General features: G+C 40.7%; 1 protein-coding gene across 3 annotated transcripts in view; it reads left to right on the top strand.

The window, feature by feature from the left end:
• The window catches only part of KIAA1549L (KIAA1549 like), a 136721-nt gene that overhangs the window by 42607 nt on the left and 74115 nt on the right, over positions 1-19999 (top strand). For all 3 annotated transcript variants that reach the window (XM_075094892.1, XM_075094891.1, XM_075094890.1), the window contains exon 2: positions 19640-19972. In XM_075094892.1, coding sequence (XP_074950993.1) covers positions 19640-19972 — 333 coding nt within the window. The remainder of the gene's footprint in view (positions 1-19639; positions 19973-19999) is intronic.

The raw sequence follows: 19999 nt of genomic DNA, 5'->3' as shown, positions 1-19999 counted from the left end.
TCTGGGGTTTCATTATGGCCCCGGCAGTGGTAGCAGCCCTAGCGATTTGTTTAACTTGGACTGATGCATTTCAGTGTGTTTGAAAAGATCACGCTCAAAACCTTCACATTTCATAGCGAGCTAACCTAATGGTCTATCAACTGCATATCTTGCCCCATTAACGATGTTTAGTACTCTTTCTTATCACTGTTGCAAATTCACTACCATGTTTAGCATCTGGCACTGCAGTTTAAATTTACTTAGGAAACGGTCTGGTTTCTTCCAACTGTGTTGGGTCCGTGGGCTGACTTGAGACACTAATTGCAAGCCTTTATCCTCCCTCATCGTGGGAAACAAAAGGCATTGCCGTGCAGGTCCCTGGACCACAGAAGGTGCTGGGGTCTGAGCCAAGGGCAGAACAAGGCTTTGGTTACGAATGCTGAGTGGTTTTAAGCCAGGATGTTTTGCAAGCCTGGCCACAGGTGTGACTGGTGCATACGGCCTGTTATTCCCTGGCTGGTCTCTCGGTTCCATATTCCTGATGCTACAGGTGAGAGTCTACAGCAACGACAGTCCAACGCTCAACCCTTTCAATAAATACTGTTTACAGCCAAATGTGGTTCTCTACTCAGAGATTGATTATTTTAATTGCCTTTACCTAGCGAGAAATACACAACTTTTTGTAAGACCGCAAACAATCTAATCAGTGTGTCTTAGAGTAATGGGCCCTTTTGTTTTTAGTCTGGCCAAACCAGAGGAAAATGCTTTGCTTCAGATTAAATTCCTCAGCATCTCCATTTTGAGTCAGTCTGCCCTCTCACAAGTGATTCAGATTGACATCTGAATTAACTAAATCTTCATATTATTTACATTCAGATTACTTACTCTCTAAGCATGTGTAAAAACAGAACATTTTATCTAAAAATGAAAATTTGAAATACTTTATTTTTGGAAATATTTCCTTGTGAGATTTTTTTGTATGAAAATCCTTCAATAGATTAAATAATTAAAACCTGTCTTTTTAATGGAACTATTTAAAATAAGATAAAACTCTTCCCCATTGGCTTCAGCTGGTTTGGAATCACACCCCCTTTTTTTCTTTCCTGCCCTTATTTTAATTCTAGCACCATTTAGACTGGCTTATGCTTGGAAATAAAGTGTATTTTTTTCCACAAACTGGTATTACTTCAGCATTAAATTTTACCTTTCTCAAAAATACTCAGTTTTGTACTCAAAGTAGCAATGTACTCTAATATTTTTTCCCCCTAAAAAAAAGTCCTAACCTTAAAGAATAGCACAGTATATAAATTCTGATTTTAAAAAAATTAATTTAGTAGTATTATTTTTGAAAGGGCAGATCACAGAGGGCAAATGTCCATACTCTGCATGAAAATGTTGATCGCTGTGTGCCTGGCAGCTTATAAATGCCAAGTACTTATTAGATGTTAATAAAATGATTTTCAGGCATTTCAGCTGATGAGTACCTTGCGAATTGACCCTCTCTTTTGAAGAATATATGATGAATATGTGTGTAACTGCTATTCCTGCACTTGCAAAATCAGTGAGGCAGGTTTCCAGACACCAAGATCGACTTGAATGAGTTGAGATAGTCTAAAACAAATAACAAAGCTTTTTAATTTTATGCCTGCTTTATGCCACTGGAAGTCTCACGGGCACTTCGCCTTTTCTTTGGATGACGGGTGTGTGTTGCCTGTTGTGCTCCATCCCCTGCTCACACTGCTGGGTGTTCCCTTTCCCATGCCGTCACTTTGCTCCTCAGTGCCTTCCAGCTGTCATCATCTCAACCCTCTGCCACAGATTCTGTTATTTCAGTATTTCTTGCCTGGCCTTTAATCATGGCATGGTGGCATTTTCCTTGGGAGTTTGGCTGCTCTCTCCTTCTGAAGTACCAGAAGACTTCAGCCCCCGTGACAGAATCTGGGATTTGCAGCTCTTCATCTGGGCATTGTGAGGCTGGTGGGAGGGGAAAAAAACCAACCACCACTTTCAAAGCCTCTAGAACTATGATAAATCTCTGCAAATCCCTCCTATTGTGTTAATATATTTATGTATTTCAGAATCTAGAGATGAAGCTGCCATATAAATCTTTAATGTTATGTACATGAATAAAATTTTAAATTACTGTTTAGTGACCTCATTGTAGAGGGATGGTGAGAAGAAATCCTGCAGGAATGCAATATTCCTAACTCTGGGTTCCTCTGTTTTATATTCTTATTTTCTTAGAAATTAATTTGTCTAAAAGACATCTATTTGGGGTCTTACTCTTGGGACGTGAATTCCACAGTTAGCTGTCTTTGTAGAAATGGCTTATCTTTCAGGTGTTGAGGGTCCCCAGGCCCCTGTGTAATTGTTGGACATTGCTAGGGGTAAGAAGCTTGGGAAATGAGCTTTTTGATGACTGAGTCTGGAATTTAGTCCAAGTTTGTCAATGCTGCCCTAACTAACTAAATAAAATTGCTGACCTGTCAAACTAAAACTGTGCAAAGCCTGTCATGTCACACGACACTGTCACTCTGTTTTCCAGGCTGGTCCTTACGTGCATTAGAAATACAGGGGGGAAGCTGACTGAGCACAGAATTCAGTAATGCTTTTGTATAACCTTTTTTCTTCCCATGGAGAGGATAAATGTCTTAACGGAAAATACTGCCCAGGGCAGGTCTCTATCTGCTCAGTACATCCTTCCTAAGCAAATGGGTTCACAAGCCAGTAACTGCGGATGAGTGTGGAGATGGGATTTGCCCCAGTGGGGAAGTGATTTGCAGCAAGAGGGGTTGGTAAGGGTGGGCTGCCCACAGGGTCCAGACTGGTGCCTCTGTGTGGCTTGTGGCTAATGGCAGTTTGGCTAGGATGCCCGGCATGCAAGGCTGGGTCTGAAACCCTTCTAGAGACAGCAGAGAAGGTAAAGTGGAGAAACCAGCATGCGACAGGAAAGTAAAGTTTGGATAACTGACTTAAAATACTTACTAAAAAACGGTGCTCAGGTAAAGTAGACAATCAATATTTTAGATAGAAACTTTCTTGATGATGCTTTATGACTCACCTGGATGTTAAACTGGTGGTTGTATTTAAGTTTACCTAAGCAATTTTTTTATATAGATATATATGTATAATTTAGTATATAATAAAAACTAGAAAGAAACATTATCAATTATCTACCTGAAAATGCAGTGGTGGATTTTATTTATTTATTTAAAGAAACGGTTTGTCTGCAGGCAAGCCTGCTTGTTGAATTGTGAGCTAGCCGGTAGCCAAGCAGCAGTTCATTTACTAGAGGTCGTTGATTGCTGAACACCAATTTCTTCTCTGCCTCGTTTTCTAAGGGAATGGTATTATCCTCAGGTTGTTTGTCGAAATGGTGTGCAGCTTTTTTTTTTTTTTGGCATTATACCTTGTAAGTAGGGAGCAGTGTCATTCTCATCAATGGTGCGAACCTTACCCAAGCATTTATTTGTCTTTGTTTAAAAAGACCACGTTTCCCTGAAGGACCCATAGACCAGCAAGGACTAATTTTGCTGGAGTCTGAGAAAAGTTGTAGCGATTGTTCCTCTACATCCCCACAGCAGACGTGGTTTGGCTGCAGGTCAGCTCAGAGCTTGAATCAGCATGGCACAGAATGCCTGAACTCTTACAGAAGACTGAATATACTAATTTATTTTTAATCTTAGAGCCCTTCACCACACTGAGGTGACCCACTGAATGATATTTGTTGCCTCCCAAATGTTGTTTTCACTTAGCCCACTTACCAATACTTTGGTATTTCGCAAATAACTGAAATGCGTACCTTTAGGCGCATTGTGCGATACCAGGTGTGGTGTGACAGCATGACTAATGTGCATCTACAATTAAATAAAGTTCCTGAAGATTTCTTTTTTTCATATGATAGTGCCAAAAGACTTCAAAGACTTTGATGTTGACAGTTACAGTAATTACACTTCATCCATTATGTTGTCTTGGTAAATTAGATTTCCTGAGTTGGCCTGAGCAGAGGTGCAGTGCCTCCCGTTTTAACCTGCTCTCTGTAGTCTACTCAGGATTTTGTCTGTGTAGTGTATTTTCATCTGCTGAAGTACCAAATTTAAATTGGGGACTTTTTTGCCACCCAGATTACTTGCGTATATATACAGTACATTTTGTAACTGTTTCTTAACCAATCTCTTTCCATGTGACGGTCATACCTGGAGAATGGAGGTGATTAACACAATGGCTTACAGGAAGAAAAGCTACAGCCAGGAACTTAACAAATAAATAAAAATTAATGTATTTCTCATTGGAATCCAGAATGTGTAAGTTGCCTATAGTGGTATCATGTACTACTTTCTATTGCTTTTACAGCTGGCCTGACTGGATGTACTGCTGGGTGTTTTCTCAGATTTTCCTCATTTAGACTTTCTCCTTAGCCTCGAGTCCCTGGGAAAGCTGGTGACCAAAACTTAAAAAAAGAAAATTAATAATAAAATAAATAAAAATGGTTGATTTCTGGTCTATTTTTATGGGGTTTAAAAAAAATAACATGCACAAATTTTCAAGAGCACATCCTGCCACTTGCTGGATTTGAGACGCAGGGAATTACTGAAGTATGTACAGTTGAAGCGGGCCTGATTGATCCCTGCCTTCCTGCTCTTGCAGCTGTTTGCAGCTGTGCAGAGCAAGTTCAAAATGCTGTCAGATCAAACGATAAGTATTTATTGTTATTCGCATTAAGGCCAATTTATACAACTGTTTTAGGAAGGGTGGGCTTTAAAACAGCAGTCAAGATATAATGCTAGCACTTTCAGTCCCTTCCTGTGATGAGATGGTATTAAGTGACCTGAGTTTAAATGAGCTTTATGCTTACTTTACAAAAATGCAAGTGATAACAGTAGTTTCCTGGCAGTGGGGATTAAATTTACTAGGCTTACAACAGGTTGGAATGTGTTTATGTAATTATTTAAAAAAAAAAGTTGAGTAAGAAGAAAGCAGGCCATATTTCGATCGAAATAGTTCTCATAAATTGAATTGACAGCTTGGATCAACTCATGTCTTTTTTTTTTTTCCTCTTCTGCTGTGCAAGACCTTACTCAGACAGTAAGAAGGTTATGCTTTCATGATGGAACACAACCAGTCACGCACAGGGGGACAAAACTTAAACACATCCTGGCTCGCCCTGTAGTATAGGCTCCCTTTTTAATCCACTGTATTCTATAGCATTGTTTCTTTATCATGGGGATAAATGTGTAGCATTAATTTTTTAGCTTCAAGCTAAATTTTATGCTGCCAACCAACCATCTTACTTCGTAGCAGCACAGCCTCGTTGTGATAGCTGCAAACTGAGATCCTGTGATTGATTCTATTAAGGTATGTAATACACTGCGTTCTGTTGTCAAAATTTATTTTTGCAATTGTCAACATTTTAGTATGTCTAGGCAGAGTTTTAAATAATTGCTGCAATAAAAGAAGCTTTTGGATGAAAAACGTGGTGCCTGGTGGTTTGCAGAAAGGGAATGTGACAAGCATATTTATCACTTTGAAATTACAATTTCTGAGATGACAAATCTTTGATTTATGCAGAAATTGTTGCCATTTAGATTTTTAATTGGGATTCTGGATACATTCCTTGTACTGTTTTAAGCATCACCTGTTAATGAAAAAGCAGTAGTCAGTGAAGAATGAAATGAATTATTAGTCTTTATTTAAGATTCAAATCCGTTTTAGTAAAACCATGAAGAAATTAATGTGGAAGTCAACAAGACAAACCTGTAGGCTGTGACCAGAATTTACAATTTTATTTCTGACCTCTCCTGCAAATAAGGCATTTGCCTTCAGTTTAAGATCACTTAAAATAATACCTGCCTCTTAGCCCAAGCACCAAGCTAGAGGGTCTCAGGTGTCCCTTTCTTTGTAGGGCCAGAGGAGTCTCCAGCAGGTTGAGGGGCTGCCTGGAGGGTGCTGCTCACCTTATTCTCTTGTTATAGAGGTGCAGAGGACTGTTTTGGGTGTTTTTTGGGGATCCATTGCTGCTGCTGAGGTCTGAACTGGTGTTGGACATAGACAATCATGAAGCCAGAACTTGTCTTGGCCCCCCATCCCCACCCCTCCAGTTGTTCTTTGCTCTTTCAAGGTAGCCTGTTTGGCATTGTGCAAAAAAGACTTTCTCCTTGGCTAACTTTTAGGCGATGAAGCTCTAATTCTGTATTATCTTTCCGTGCTGGCTCGCGTTTGCTCTGCAGGTGATGCAAGCTTCTACCTGGGATCGTTAGAGCATTAAGAAGGGGAATGAAAGCAGGCAGAGCTGCAGTAGGTGCAGTATGAGAGCTGTTGGGTAGCAGGTTGCACTAGTGTTCCTCTTGGGGCTTGCAGGAAAGGACTGACCCTGGAGGAGAAGGTGGCGAAGCAGCACTGTTCATTGAGAGAATTTTAAAATCACACGGTTGATGTATCTGAGCCAAACGGATATTTGGAAAAAAAAAAAAATTATCTGCTTGTGTAAGTGTCATGAGCTGCCTCTTTTTCATGTGTTCAGCATCCATACTTTAATTCTCCACTGTACTCACAGTTTTAGCTCTAGTTAATGGTGGTTCATCCATGAAGTCACCAGTGTACTGTAACGGTGTCCTGACTGATGAAAGAGCAGCAGTCTTTGAATGAAAGTTCCTTCTCTTAGGTGTGAAATGTCACCTCTCTGGCTGTGTTTGTGCAGGTGGTTCCCCATTTCCCTGGCGTCCAGGCCAGTAAATCTTGACAGTGAGGAAGAGCGTGTGTTGCAAAAGTACCTGGAAGCTGCATAAATCTGACTTAAGGAATTAAGTGCTGCTCTGATCTGTGCAATAAGCCACCTGTCAGGAAGGTTATGCCAAGAAGCTTTCACCTTGTAGTTCTGACCTTACCTGGAGCAAAGCCTCAGATAGGTAGAATTTCTTTCTGTAGTATTAGGGACTTGGATCTTAATGCTGATATTTTGACACCTGAGCAAATATTAATAGATAATAAGAGTAATGAATTGGCTGCATGACCTGGTAGTTTTAGCACCTTCTTCCTCCATACATTTTCTCTTCATACATCTTTCTTTCATTTCTTAAAAAATACTCTGCATTCATTAGTTTCCCCCAGTTATCTCTATCTCATTTGGATTATGTCATTTAAATAGCAAACCAGCATAGAGTAGGTTAATGGAAAACCTGCTTAAATGCTATATAGTGCATGTGTTTGACACATTTGTGGTAATGCTCCTAAAATCCTGGTTAGCCTGAGAGCTTTAAAATCCAGATCTTCACTTGTACTTATATAAATGCAAAATGTTTGCATAGTGTACGTACAAAGGGACAGCCTGTCTGAGTAGGGCATCCTCTTTCTCTTTTTGTTAAAAGTGACCATGCATGTCTCTAAAGATTAACTGAGTGGTTGGAAAGAAATTACAGTCTAGTTTGGTTAGAGGCTGTTTTTGAAAACACCTTCCAGAAATTTTTAGAGAACAAAATCTTACAAAACTTTAGCAAAAAGAGCAGCAATCAAGTGACAAGAAGTATTGTGGCAGTACCCAAAGTGGGTCACAGAGCCAGGCTTTTTTGGGGTTTAGTTCTGAGTTAAATTAGAAATTAGAAAGACAGATTTCAGCTGGGGACCCAAGGGGGAAGCGCTTTCAATTGCTTTCCTACCAGAGCCATTTTTTCTACTCTATAAGGTGCAATGTGATGGAGCATGTGAGCCCTGTGAACTAAAGCAGAGCAGAAGATAGCCAAGTAAACCACGCTACTGTGGAGGAGAAAATATATCTTATTTGGCTTGTTTTACACTTTTTAGATGGAATATTTTAATTGTTTTCTATCATAAATCCTATACAAAGGTTTGGGGCTTTGGAGATCTAAATTAGGAGGTCCACCAATTGGTGCAGTGCTGTTCAAGCAGCATCTGGAAATAACAGCATCTTTTCTTTCTGATAACGCCCTTTGTTCCAGGCAGTGCATCTTATTTTTGAAGAACCAGCTGCTCACTTTGGTAACTGTTAACTCTTTACTGGTTTTACAATTAAAAGCGATTTCAGCTATTACTAAAAAATAGTGGTGCCTGTAGCAACGATACTGCTCTTTTTATATGATTGGGTTTTTTTAGGACTCCTGTCATTTCACAGAGAAGATGTTGTTGTCTAATTACTTGACAGAAAATGCCAATACCTTTGTCTTAGGGAAGAGAATCAACTTTTTAATACCACATCACTGATTAGTACTGACATTTTTCACGTTTAGGCAGCCGATGCAAGAGGAGAGCTAGTCTGTAAGTACATCTACCTGCTTTATTCCTGTGTTTGGGCCTTTGTAAGCTTTGGGTTTGCTACATTTGATGCCTGTACTCATATGTTTAAGCCTGCAAATTAGATACTGAACCACTGTAGAATATATAACTTGCATCTGAACATGTCAGAGAAGTGCAGGGGTCAGCCTGTATGGGACTGAGCTCTCCGTATGATGGATGGGGCTTCCCAAATGATGCAGAGAGGTCCATCGCTGTTGCACAGAAGTTGGTGAGGAGCAGATGCAGGCACTCACACCCTGGTGGTGGTTGGAGCATGCATCGCTCCTAGGGGAGCCTGGAGCTGGGCTGGGAGCTAAGGTACTTCTCCAGCATTCTTGGGAACTCCACAGTCTGCCAATGTTACCATTTGTTTTTCAGATTGAGAAGCAGATGTCATATATTTGCATTTGTGTATCATTTCTTCTGGATTTTAATTCATGACTGCAAAGTTAGATTTGACTGGACAGTTATTTAACCTCTTTACCACTAGGGACTGGACTCCCCCTTCGTGCTTTTAGCCTTTTGTACTCCGTCAATGGGGGCGGCTGATTTTTTTTTTTTGTTACTGACAGTAATGGTGTCCTGTCAGACAAGTTTTGCAGCAATTTCCAAGAGGTGAGAAAGTGAAATGAGGCAACATATTGCTATAAACTTGAGCTATTGCCACTTCTATGCAGCAAAGAAAAGATCCTGAAAATAAAGGCTAATGAGCTGTGCAAAGCACAGTGAAAGTCATAGAAAACGGAAATAATTTTTAAACATTTGCATGATAGCCAAGTCCTCATCCACTGTAGAGCAGGCAAGGAGCTTAAGAATTAATTACCTAGTTGACATGCATAGCTCATTAAGATGTAATTTTTAATTGTAATGTATATTGCACTTCATGTTGAATATCCACTACAGGTCATAGCAAAGTTGTAGGTTGATTTGTTGTTAAGAAGAATTTAATCGCTGCCTTGTCATCCTGACTTGACCTCAGGAAGCTCTCTGACAGCTCCCTGGAAGCTGGAAGTTTCCTTCATGGGAAAGTGATTTCCCTCCTCTTGAGAGAAGGGCCCTTGCTACATTTGTAAAAAGTAGGAATCAAAGGGCAATATTGAATTAAAAAAAAAAAACCACACAAAAAAAGCCCAACAAACAAAACGATCTTGTTTTAAAAGGGATTGCCTTTAAACTGATAATTTCTGAAAAGTGAATACATGAGAGAGAACGAATTAAGATGATGTGTATAAGGCTTTCTTCCTAGTTTCTGTCCTTTTTTTAACTGGAGAGAAAAAAAAACCTGGAAGCCTTAAAAAGCAGCTCTCTGCTGTCCCTTACTTTCATTCAGTGCTGCCAAGCCTGCTCAGGAAAATAATTTTTCTAATACAAGAAACAAACATCAATTTTACATGGACTCTTTCTCAGCAAGAGCTTATGTTTGTAGTCTCATTCACTGATATAAAGAGGATCTCTAAAGAAGGATGTGCCACATTTCAACTCAGTGTTTGTCTGTTGGCTCATTCATGGTAGTGGATCTTATACAATAGCTGATTTAACCTTCATGTGTTCTGGGGCCATTCTGGGGCTTTTTTAGATTCAGAAATTGCATTGTATACCAGGATGGAGGAACTTTGGTTATTTGGTGCAGATCTTGAAGAGTGAGCAGAATTTGGACTTGATTATCATTTTGTTGCATTTTTTTTAAAAAAAAGGTTCGTTATTTACTCCAAATGTCGAATGGTCTTTTCAGACACTCTTCAGTGTGACAAGGATTTTTTTTCTATCTAAAAATGAACAAGAGATTGCTTGGCTTTTTTTTTTCAATTTGTTTTTAAGAGCAGTGACTTTCATACTTTGAAAGCATTATCAGTGGGGCAGTACTGAATGCCATGCAGACAGAAGGGAGGATGCTTCTGTGAATGACCTACATTTCTTTCCTGGTCTTCACCTCTTTATCCTTCATTACAGTCAGAGGCCACAGGCGGTGGAAAGAGCTTGGAAGTAGCAAAAGACATTGTGGATACCTCTGTCCTTGTATTGATCCTTTGTGTGGCACCTCTGAGACTGTATCTCTCCTTGGAGAGGATTAACTTCTCTCCTGGTTGTCTTGCTGGGGTAGACCCCAAAGAGGGTCTGCCTCCATGCCCTCTGGGGCAAGCACGGGGTGCCCAGGGCACAGCCTCTCTGTCTGCCCATCATGTCTGGGCCTGAACTAGTCACTGGAAAACACAGAGAGCTCACCCTCGCCTGGCTTTGGCATTTGCATGTGTGTTGCATCTAGTAGCTGTAATTTCAAAGCTCTGAAATGGATGAAATAAGTTGAAATGGAGACGTTTTAGGGTTGTCTGGACACAGGGTCAGGCATTTGGGTTGTACGCTGCTTAGCTACAGCCACATAATGCACCTGATGCCTCTAATACATATAAGTATCAGGTAGAGCCGATGCTTTTGGTCTGTAATGTAATGTACAGTAATTCAAGAGCTCTCTGCTCCTGAGCTTGCTTGTCTGTAAAACAGGCAGCACTCAGAGGAGTAATACTCACGCGCCCAGTTAACAGTAGCAGTGGCTAAAGATGCTCATGCCGCCAACCTGCTTCTTGCCGCCTCTGCTGGAGGCTCCTGCACCCACAGCACCTGAGGGGTGCGCACCCGCACGCCAGTGTTCTGGTGCCCTAGGCTTCTGCTGAAGCCCCGACGCAGGTGTCTCCTGTCCCGCGGAGGAGCTGAGTTTCAGGCAGGGTGGCAGAAGCTGCTGCCGCTGCAGTGGATGAAGTGAGTCCCCATCCTAATGCTGGCAGAGTGTAGTCCAGAGGGTCGTCTTCACTCACGGGTTACAGCCTCAAATGTCATGTGCTGAAAAGATTTCCTTGAAGATGTACTTGGTTTGGTGAGCAGAAAGCTTTATGGCTCAAGGGAACATTCACAATTACCCAACCAGCATGTCAAAATACATTGTATTATGTAATTTGGTGCTCAGTTCAACCTTTTGAAAGCACTGTTTTTTCTTTAAAAAAGTTGTAGAGACAATATTGATTTTTGCTTTGTAGAATAATCTGCATGGCTTTTAGCAGGGATTCTCTTCAGTATCCTCTTGTATTTGAGTTTGCAGGGGAGTTTAAACTCTGAAAGCTTTAATAAAAAGGGTACCTTGTGGTTAAGAAAATGCGCTTTTACTGCACATAGTGAGAAAGCTGGACTATCACTGACTTGTAGCTACTAGTGGAAAAACTAAGCTGAGTCCACATTTCCTGTACTTCGCTGCCTAACTCCCAAAGAGTCTAAGCAGATCAGAGTTTAGCCCCAAAACTGTTCTCATGCTCATTCAGAATTTGGTACCACCCTTACAGTCTGTCCTAACTCCAGAAATTAAAAAAAAAAGTCCTAAGAATGTGATTTGTTTAAAAATCATGAGGTGTTTAAATGTTTTAATTTTCTTTCATCCAACAGCCACAAGAATTCAGAATTTTCATGTAAAATATGAAATCTGAAATAGTAGGAGAGTCTGTTTCATGTAAGGGACTTTTTTTTAGTTTTTTGGGTATGTGTTTTTTTGGTGTTGTGTTTTTGTTTTGGTTTTTATTTTATTATTAAAAAGCCTCTCAAATATTTTAAGACTTAAGGTAAAATTATGAGAACTGACAGCTTTGGTATTGCACATTCCCAAATGACCTTGAATTGTTTTGCGATGTTGTTCGTTAAATCACTTATTATGCTGATGCTACAGGAGCCTGTATAAACTTCCCTGAAAAAAACACAGTTTCTTTACAAAAGTTTGTAGAAATATGTGTCTACAAATAAATAGATAAGCAGCGTGCTAAAGCAGGCTGCCAGGCTCACAAAAGCATTGATCCTAAAAGTGTTGCCAAATAAGGAATAAAAATAGTAAATATATATATGTCATTTATTCACTTATACGGTGAGTAATCTGATAAACTCAAGCAGAAATAGTAACAGGTACATTCAGCAGGAGCAAGGACAATAGCCCCTATAGCACATTCTGGTTTCTATATGATTATGTGCAATCATCCTGCAGGACTGCGTGGTGATGAAATCCTCCTTTGCCATGCTCTTTCCTGCATTTCCTAATGAGCCATCTGAACATCTGCTCTGTGAATACAACATGTAGATGATGCAGCTGGAATTGCTGGTGGCAGAACTGTTTTCTCGATGACAGGATCGTGTTATTTTACCCTGGCTAATCTATTGTCTCTTGTACTGCTGTTCACCTCCATCCCCGCTTGCTGGACACGATTAGAGCATCCCGGCATTGCTGCCTGTGTGCCCAAGGAGACGTGTTTCACCCCCGGGCAAGGCTGGCGCTTGGTACAAGTCACACCAGTCTGTCGGTTCCTGAAGCAATATTGATGACAGCCGTGAAGCATTTGCAGGCTTGGCGCAGCTCTCCCAAATCCCAGCCAACTTATATTTGGGCTGTGTAAGCAATGAAGGCAGGACATGTTAAAAGTGGGAGAGGAGTACATTTTCATTGCAGCCCTACATTTTAATTTCATCGCTAAAAGGTTGCCTTTGATGCAAAGATTTACTGCTGGTGCATTTCCTTTGGTACCCAAAGGGAAATCTGTGTGTGGAAGAGGGGAAGGTGCACAAATGCTCTAACAGAGTGCTGCACTGACTTTTCATGTGAGCAAAACTATGGCCATGTAATTGAGATGACCGAATACAGTGTCCAAACATTATTCTCTTATTTGTTATGGAGTTCAGACCTGGTTTTGTTGAGAAGAAAACTTTGTGCGATATGGTACCTCCTCATACAGTTTTTCTCACTGACAACCTGTTTTGTTTAAACAGGATTTTAGTGGCAGGGGGATGGAATATTCTTCCTGCTTGTCAAAAATAAATGAATAGTTTTCAGGTATCATTTTCCCAGTGATCTTAGAAGAGGGCTTTTTTTGACAGGAGACAGTGCTTGTTTTTAATGACTGGCTCTTGTAGCTGTTGACCATTACAGGTAAATAGAGGCTAGGATGTGAACTACCTCAGGTGCTGGGAAGAAGAGTTTTAATCCTGCAGGTCAGAATTTTGGGTTTGGAAAGTCAGTATCTGATTTGGGAAAAGTTACAACTGAAACAAATGTGAGAATTAGTCTGTTGAACTGCTGTAAACTTTTCCCAGAATCTGCGTAAAGAAATTGGTATTAAGGAGGTCACAGAATAGGATTTATTTTGCTGGTTTATTTACCTTTATTCTTCTGAGAAAGCTACTGCAATCCCAAGGAAGCTGTTTTCTTCACCTCTCCACCATCCATTCCTGCCGTAGTAGCTGTCAGTTAGCAGCTGCCAAAAATGTATGTATTAGCATGCTCTCCCTTCCAGTGCACTGAATGAGCCTGGCGATCCCTCTGGGCAGGTCCCTCTGAGGGCTAACCCAGACCACACCGGCCGCAGCAACAGGCACGGCTCAGGATGTGTGCATCAGGGCTCAGTACGTGTATTCGTAGGTAGGCTTTTGGTCATGGCTAGAAGTCACTTACAGGTTAAATGTTATGCAAAAGGGGTGAAATTAAGCCGCAGATGTCTCTGTGGAATGGTGCCAAAGGTGAGATGTATGGGACGCATATGTTGTGATGTAATTTCACCAATCTAAGGCTGGAATAACAGATAGTTTGAAGGCCTGATTAAGTCTTACCAGCCAGTGCAGTGAGTAACAGTAAAATTTTGGTATGCAACATAGCTATTTTTATATACACTTTGCTGAGCACTTGTCTCTCGTATTGGTAGCGTATTTCATATCCCCTGACCTGTGAAGTTGGCATTCCTTATGACATTTTTCCAATTGTAAACTTTTAAGGAATAAACAAAAAAAAAGACATTTTAGGAAACTCTGAAGTGGCTCAGATAACATGCATGTTGATGCTAACTTCATATTCTGTAGGCTTAATATCCTTCAACGGCAGAAGTAAATTGTATAACCCTTCGGGTAGGGTGGTGCCTTTTTCCACTGCTGTAGCAGAGATTCTATTTCTGCTTATTTCCCTATCATATCCCGTATCAGTCGCATCTGACCTCTGATCACTCAGTCTCATGGTGAGACAATAATAAGCAGGAAGCTTCATACTTGTGAGAAGAAAAAAAAATTAAAAAGGATTTTTCATATAATAGCGGCATTGTTTGTAAGAGGTTGTGCAGCCCTAGGATAGTGCTATTACTGGGTAGACTGGGGTAGAGTAGCAAATGGTGTCTTTCAACAGTACTTACAAGATAAGTAGTCTGTTATTTTATGTATGCTTGTAAGTAACTGTGGGGTTGCGGGTGGGCAGGGTGTTGGTTTTGTGTTTTTTTTAAACTAGCTTTGGAATAGCTTTGCTCTAGGGCTGGTTGATTTAGGCCTGTATAAAATCCAGATTGCTTATGTAATTTAATGTTTGGATTTCCACTGTCCTTTAGATGGCTATAGTTACTCTTATATAGATACTATTGTATTATTAAACTTTAGCCTTTACAATAGTTAATAGAAGTTTTGAATTATTTTTAGTAATATTTTTTGTCTCCAGAAATTATTAATTAAAGCAAAATAATTTGAAAATTGAAATCCTGTCTTCAAGGTGCTGAAGGTTATGAAAAGATATATACCTGACATGTAATGGGAAGATGTCTTAGTCATACAATAAAATCTTCATATGTCCTCTTTGTCAGCTTCACTCTTAAATGTTACTAACCCAGATGATTTGATTAACAAAACAGAAGTCATGACAACAGAAATCTTCTGTGGTTGAAGATACCTTTGAGTTGATCTTTCATAATGGCTCAAAAGTGGCAAAGCAGTATTTCTCGTCTGCCCTGACAGTGTGAGGGGACGCTCTGGATAATCTTGTGTCCTTCGGTAGAGTTAAAGACTGGTATTCAGCTGAGATTCTCAAACTTTTTTTTAGCCTTTTTGTGGAGGGAAATGTTTGAATCCTGACTTTTTTTTTTTTAATGCAGTTGGAGCTGAATTCATTTTGTGAGCATGTTGACAAACAGATACTCATCTGTCCTGAGAGAAGCTCTTCTGTGGGGGTCCGACAGGCTTCTCCGTGGGTGCCTCTCTTGCTGGTTGACTGCCGATGGGCAGACGAGCGAGTACGTGCTGTGGCATCCACAGAATGCTCACGTTGCTTGTTATAGATATTTGCCTTACTATGGCATAAAGCAAACAGGAACATGGTTTGAAATATCAGCAGCGCAGATAAGCAATTTCATCTCTTCATATACTGCACTGGTGTGGCCCCACCTCAAGTACTGTGTGCGGTTTTGGACACCTCAGGGTAAGAAGGATGTCAAGCTATAAGTGTGTCCAGAGGAGGGCAACCAAGATGGTGAAAGTCCTCGAGGGCAAGACTTACAAGGAGTGGCTGAGGTTACTTTTCTCCTTCAGCTGGAGAAGAGAAGGCTGAGGGTTGACCTCATCACAGTCTACAACTTCCTTGGGGTGGGAGAGGGGGAGGTGCTTATCTCCTCTATCTGACTACCAATAGGACACGAGAAAATGGAATGAAGCTGTGTCAGGGGAAGTTCAGATTGGACATTAGGAAAAGCCTTTTCACTGAGAGGGTCCTCGGTCACTGGAGCAGGCTCCCCAGGGGAGCGGTCATGGTGTCGAGCCTGTCAGAGTTCAAAGGGTGTCTGGATGACTTTCTTAGTCTATGGTTCAGTTTTAGTTGGTTCTGCGAGGAACAGGGAGTTGAACTCAATGATCCTTGTGGGTTCCTTCCAACTTGAGATATTCTATGAAATATAGATTTTATGAGCATGGCAAATAGGCATTTTAATTGACCAGGGGGGATTTGCTTACCAACTAATTGTCTCACTAGAAATAACCAAACCTGTGTAAAGAATAATATGCAACTGTGTTGCCTCAGGGGCAGAAATTAGACAATAACAGACTTCTTGCTCCAGAGGTGTGTAACTTCATCCTTATTTGCTGTCAAATCTTAGTTAGACATACGCATCATCTTCAACCTTTGGACAGGCACAGGTTGTATATGCTAATGTGCTCCCCATTACTAGCCCCTTTACTTTAGTAGAGGGGGGTGGGAGGAGATGTTGGTCTGCCTCTTGGTTACCTTTGTGCTCTTCTTTGGTCCCTGTTACTCCTTCAGGTGTGCACAAAAGGGCTCAGAAATGATAAAGCAGTGATTTTCTCTAAACTATCAATTTTTAACTTCCTGCGGTGGCATATTGGAGGTGTTTCTCATTATTGCAAATACAAAGATTCCAAATCAATGATGGTTGTTGTAATGAGGTTACTGCTAAATGGGTTTTAGGATTGGTAGAGGTGACAGTTAGTCAATAGCCTAAAGTACGAAAGAATAACAGGTAGTCCTGAGACGTGAGAAACAGTTACTGGTATATACAAGCAATGGCTTGGTGCACAATGCATGCAGGATGGAGCTCTCATTGTAACTTTCATGTTGGTTTGAATTGGTTGTCTTCTCCTTCATCAAGTTTTTTCAGCTGATGATAGATGTAGAAGTGAAATATTTTCCCATGTCTGCCCTTTTTCCGTGATACTGTCTTTGTTTGCACAGTATTTGATAAGAATCTGTAGTTTTTGGTATCACCCTACCAATCGTCAAGTACAGAGTATGTACTTCAGTTTAAACTCCATGTACTGGGAAAACAGTTTCGCCTTCTGCATGCTGCATCCAGTCACTACCAGGATGTTGAATTTATGGTAGAAGTTTGAAATAGATACGGATGGTCAGTATCTTTACGTAAAGATAGAATCAAAGAAAATTTGCTGCAGTGGAATGCCAGCATTGTATATTGGTTGCAGGATATTGTATAAATTTTTTAAACCTTCAGTAGCTCAAGAGCTTTACTTCATTAACGGATGTAAACAGGAAAGTTGCCAGTTGGCATGGAATGGAAGACACAAGAACTGAAGGACTAGCATTCAGCAGTGGTTAGCAGACATTTTTGTTCAGTGTTTTATCTTCTTTGCATTATTTGAGCTTTCCTTTTACTTGTCAAAATGTGGTAACATCAATTCAACACTTTTTGCAGGTTTATATTGTCTCTCTGCTTGTAATCGTTCTCATTAAACCAAAGTGTGAAGAAAGATATGAGGACTGGTGCAGACTGTGTGTGGATTGATGTTGACAGATTTTGCTGTTAGAAAGCAAGAAAACATTGACTTGTTTAATTCCCCTTTAGGACTCGTGTTTGCTAAGTGCTAGATGAAATCTCATGTGAAGACTTCGCATTCACTTTTCAGTATGGCCTTTCAGTTCAGAGGTGAAACAAGACAGTTTGAAGTGTAACAGATCAGGTAATGATGACTTCATCAGCTGAGACGATCTCAGAGATATTTAAACTGTGGGTTGCCTAAGGCCTGATTTGGTGAAGCACATCATCTAGTTCTTAATTTCAAGTATATGTTTGAATCCATTTTATGTAATTTATCCATCCATGCCATCTTCTTTCCTACCTTCTGTTAAAAAGCTGCCTGACTGTAACGGGGAAGGGAAAGCCACCAAAACACAGTATAAATCACAGTATGCCCCCCAACACATGGTGGAGCATGTAGAATATCAGAAATCAGGCCACACCAGTCATTTAGGTCTCCGGTCCCCCAGTGACACATCAGCAGCCACAGCACAAACACAAAAGCATTACTATAGTGCTGCAAACCTCTCCTGGTGGTGGGTCAGGTTCCCTGGTGGACTCTATAGCCTCCTTCCCAGACTGCTGATCATCTGGTGCAGCTTCATAAAGGCTGGCTGGGTTTCCCCTTGGCCCGCTTATGTCTTGTTGCTGTAGGTAGCCCTGTGTAGACCTTTGCTTTTCTCCAAAATGGTAGTGTCTAAGTTAGCCCTTATTAGAAGAAAGGTCTGGGAACTTTTTTAGTTGCTAGAAAGGCAGAGCTCTGTTCTGTTACCCATCCTGGAGCTTCTCCCCTAGAACAGCTTCTTTTGGGATTCTGTATTCATTCTTGCATTTCAGTGGAGGAAAGATTCTTCACCATGACTTAATAAAGCTCTTAAATACAGGGATAAAAGGGAAGATTTGTGTTCTATTTGTTTGGGGTTGTTTTTGTTTATAGAGTGAAAACGCCACACTGAACATAATTCCAGCATGCTCCTGTTAAATGCACACAGGAGCCTGAAGGAGCTAGTCTAATCAGCTGCTTTGGCCTGCACATATGGATGATGGGTGGTGTAGCACAAGGGCATCACAAGAAAAAAACTTAGCTTTAAATAGGAGCCGCATGACCCATTTTCCTCTCTTGCGCTGTGTGGTGTTCTGCTGCCGGCTCCTGTTTGTGCGGGCTGATCGCCTTCGGTCCTTGACTCTGTTGACCATTGCGTTTGTTGGTGGCAGGAACTGATGTCCAGCCTGTTTTATAACCATGTATCTCAAGGTCTGCTGCTCCTTACACTTCCATGCCATTACGGGTGCGGTGAAGGTTGGCATCCTCTGTCTGATCCAGATGCGCAGGAGTTGGAGGGCAGGGACTGGCTCTGTATTGTGCTCTGTTTAGCTATGCAAGGGGCACAGCTTGGCATGGTAGCGAGTGCCAGTACTGAGTTTTGATCTATTATCTTGAGGGGAGGAGGAAGGGAGGAAAAAAACCCTTAAATTTTACTCTTGAGTGAATCTTAATCTTTAAATTGGTAGGAATGTGAGGTTTCCCATGCTACAATTTTAGAATAACTGTAATCATTTTAAGAAAACAAAGCCTAGGAACGTTATGGTGTTGAATGTAGAGTAAACTGGTGTTTGAGATGCTGTGTTGTACATCTGCATGTATCAAAAAAGGAGTTTAATTTCCTAATTTGTTTTGGATCTTACCCCCCTTTCCCCATGTTCATCCTTGTTTTATTTTCTTCCTTTTATGTCTATAATTGCATGCATTATTAAAACTGGCAAGATGAGCACCTCCAGATGCATCCTACAGGAACCCAGCCAATGCTGACTCTATTCCCATGTCAGACTGCATGCCAAGCCAGTGAAGCCTGGTTGTCAAAATCTATTCCCTTTCTACACTGCTTCTAAACCCATCTTCTCACGTAATATTTTGACACAGGGTGACTGATGATAACCTCAAGAATTGTCCCAAGCCTAAGCAGGTGTCTTTTAGTATGTTCAACCATCCTAGTTAAAAGTAGTATTTTGAAATAATATGGTCTAGGAAGCTTCCCTTATTCTTCTGGCAGATGAAATGACTTGAGGGGTTTATAACCCGTCACGTTGTACTTTTCACTGTTTTTTTTGTGGTGTTTTGGATTTTTTTAATACTTTCTCTGAATTTTTATGCCCTTTGAATACAAGTAAAAGTTCACAAATTTTAGTAAACATAATGCATTTTGTGTTTTGATTTTTTGCAATAAGACAACAACTTCTGTTCCTCTTGGGGAAGAATATACTCATTTTACTTATTATTTTTACAGGTATCAGGCAACAGCATATCAATGTTGCTCCCTCTACGGGATCTTTTCCTAATTGGAGATCTATACTATCACCAACATGGCCTTCCACAGAAACTAAGACTTCCTCAGTAGCTGATATTTCTATGGGACAGACTTTAGAGAATGCAAACTTGCTTCAGATGATAAAAACAACACTGACTGGCACACGTACCAGGGCTTCAGATCAAACTCATCTGTCGTCCACCCTTTATCAAGGCAGTGGGAACAGCGCATCCCAGGAACCTGCTGAAGTTTCAGCTGAGTTGCCTCTGCGGTCATCATCTCAAGATGCAGACGAAACAGCTGCTGTATCAGGTTTGCCTCAACTTGATATGTTTGCCA

Source organism: Phalacrocorax aristotelis, chromosome 5, assembly GCF_949628215.1.
Source record: "Phalacrocorax aristotelis chromosome 5, bGulAri2.1, whole genome shotgun sequence".
NCBI classification, from domain to species: domain Eukaryota; kingdom Metazoa; phylum Chordata; class Aves; order Suliformes; family Phalacrocoracidae; genus Phalacrocorax; species Phalacrocorax aristotelis.
The sequence above is the reverse complement of the archived record's forward strand: the minus strand, read 5'-3'. Positions and strand labels throughout refer to the sequence as shown.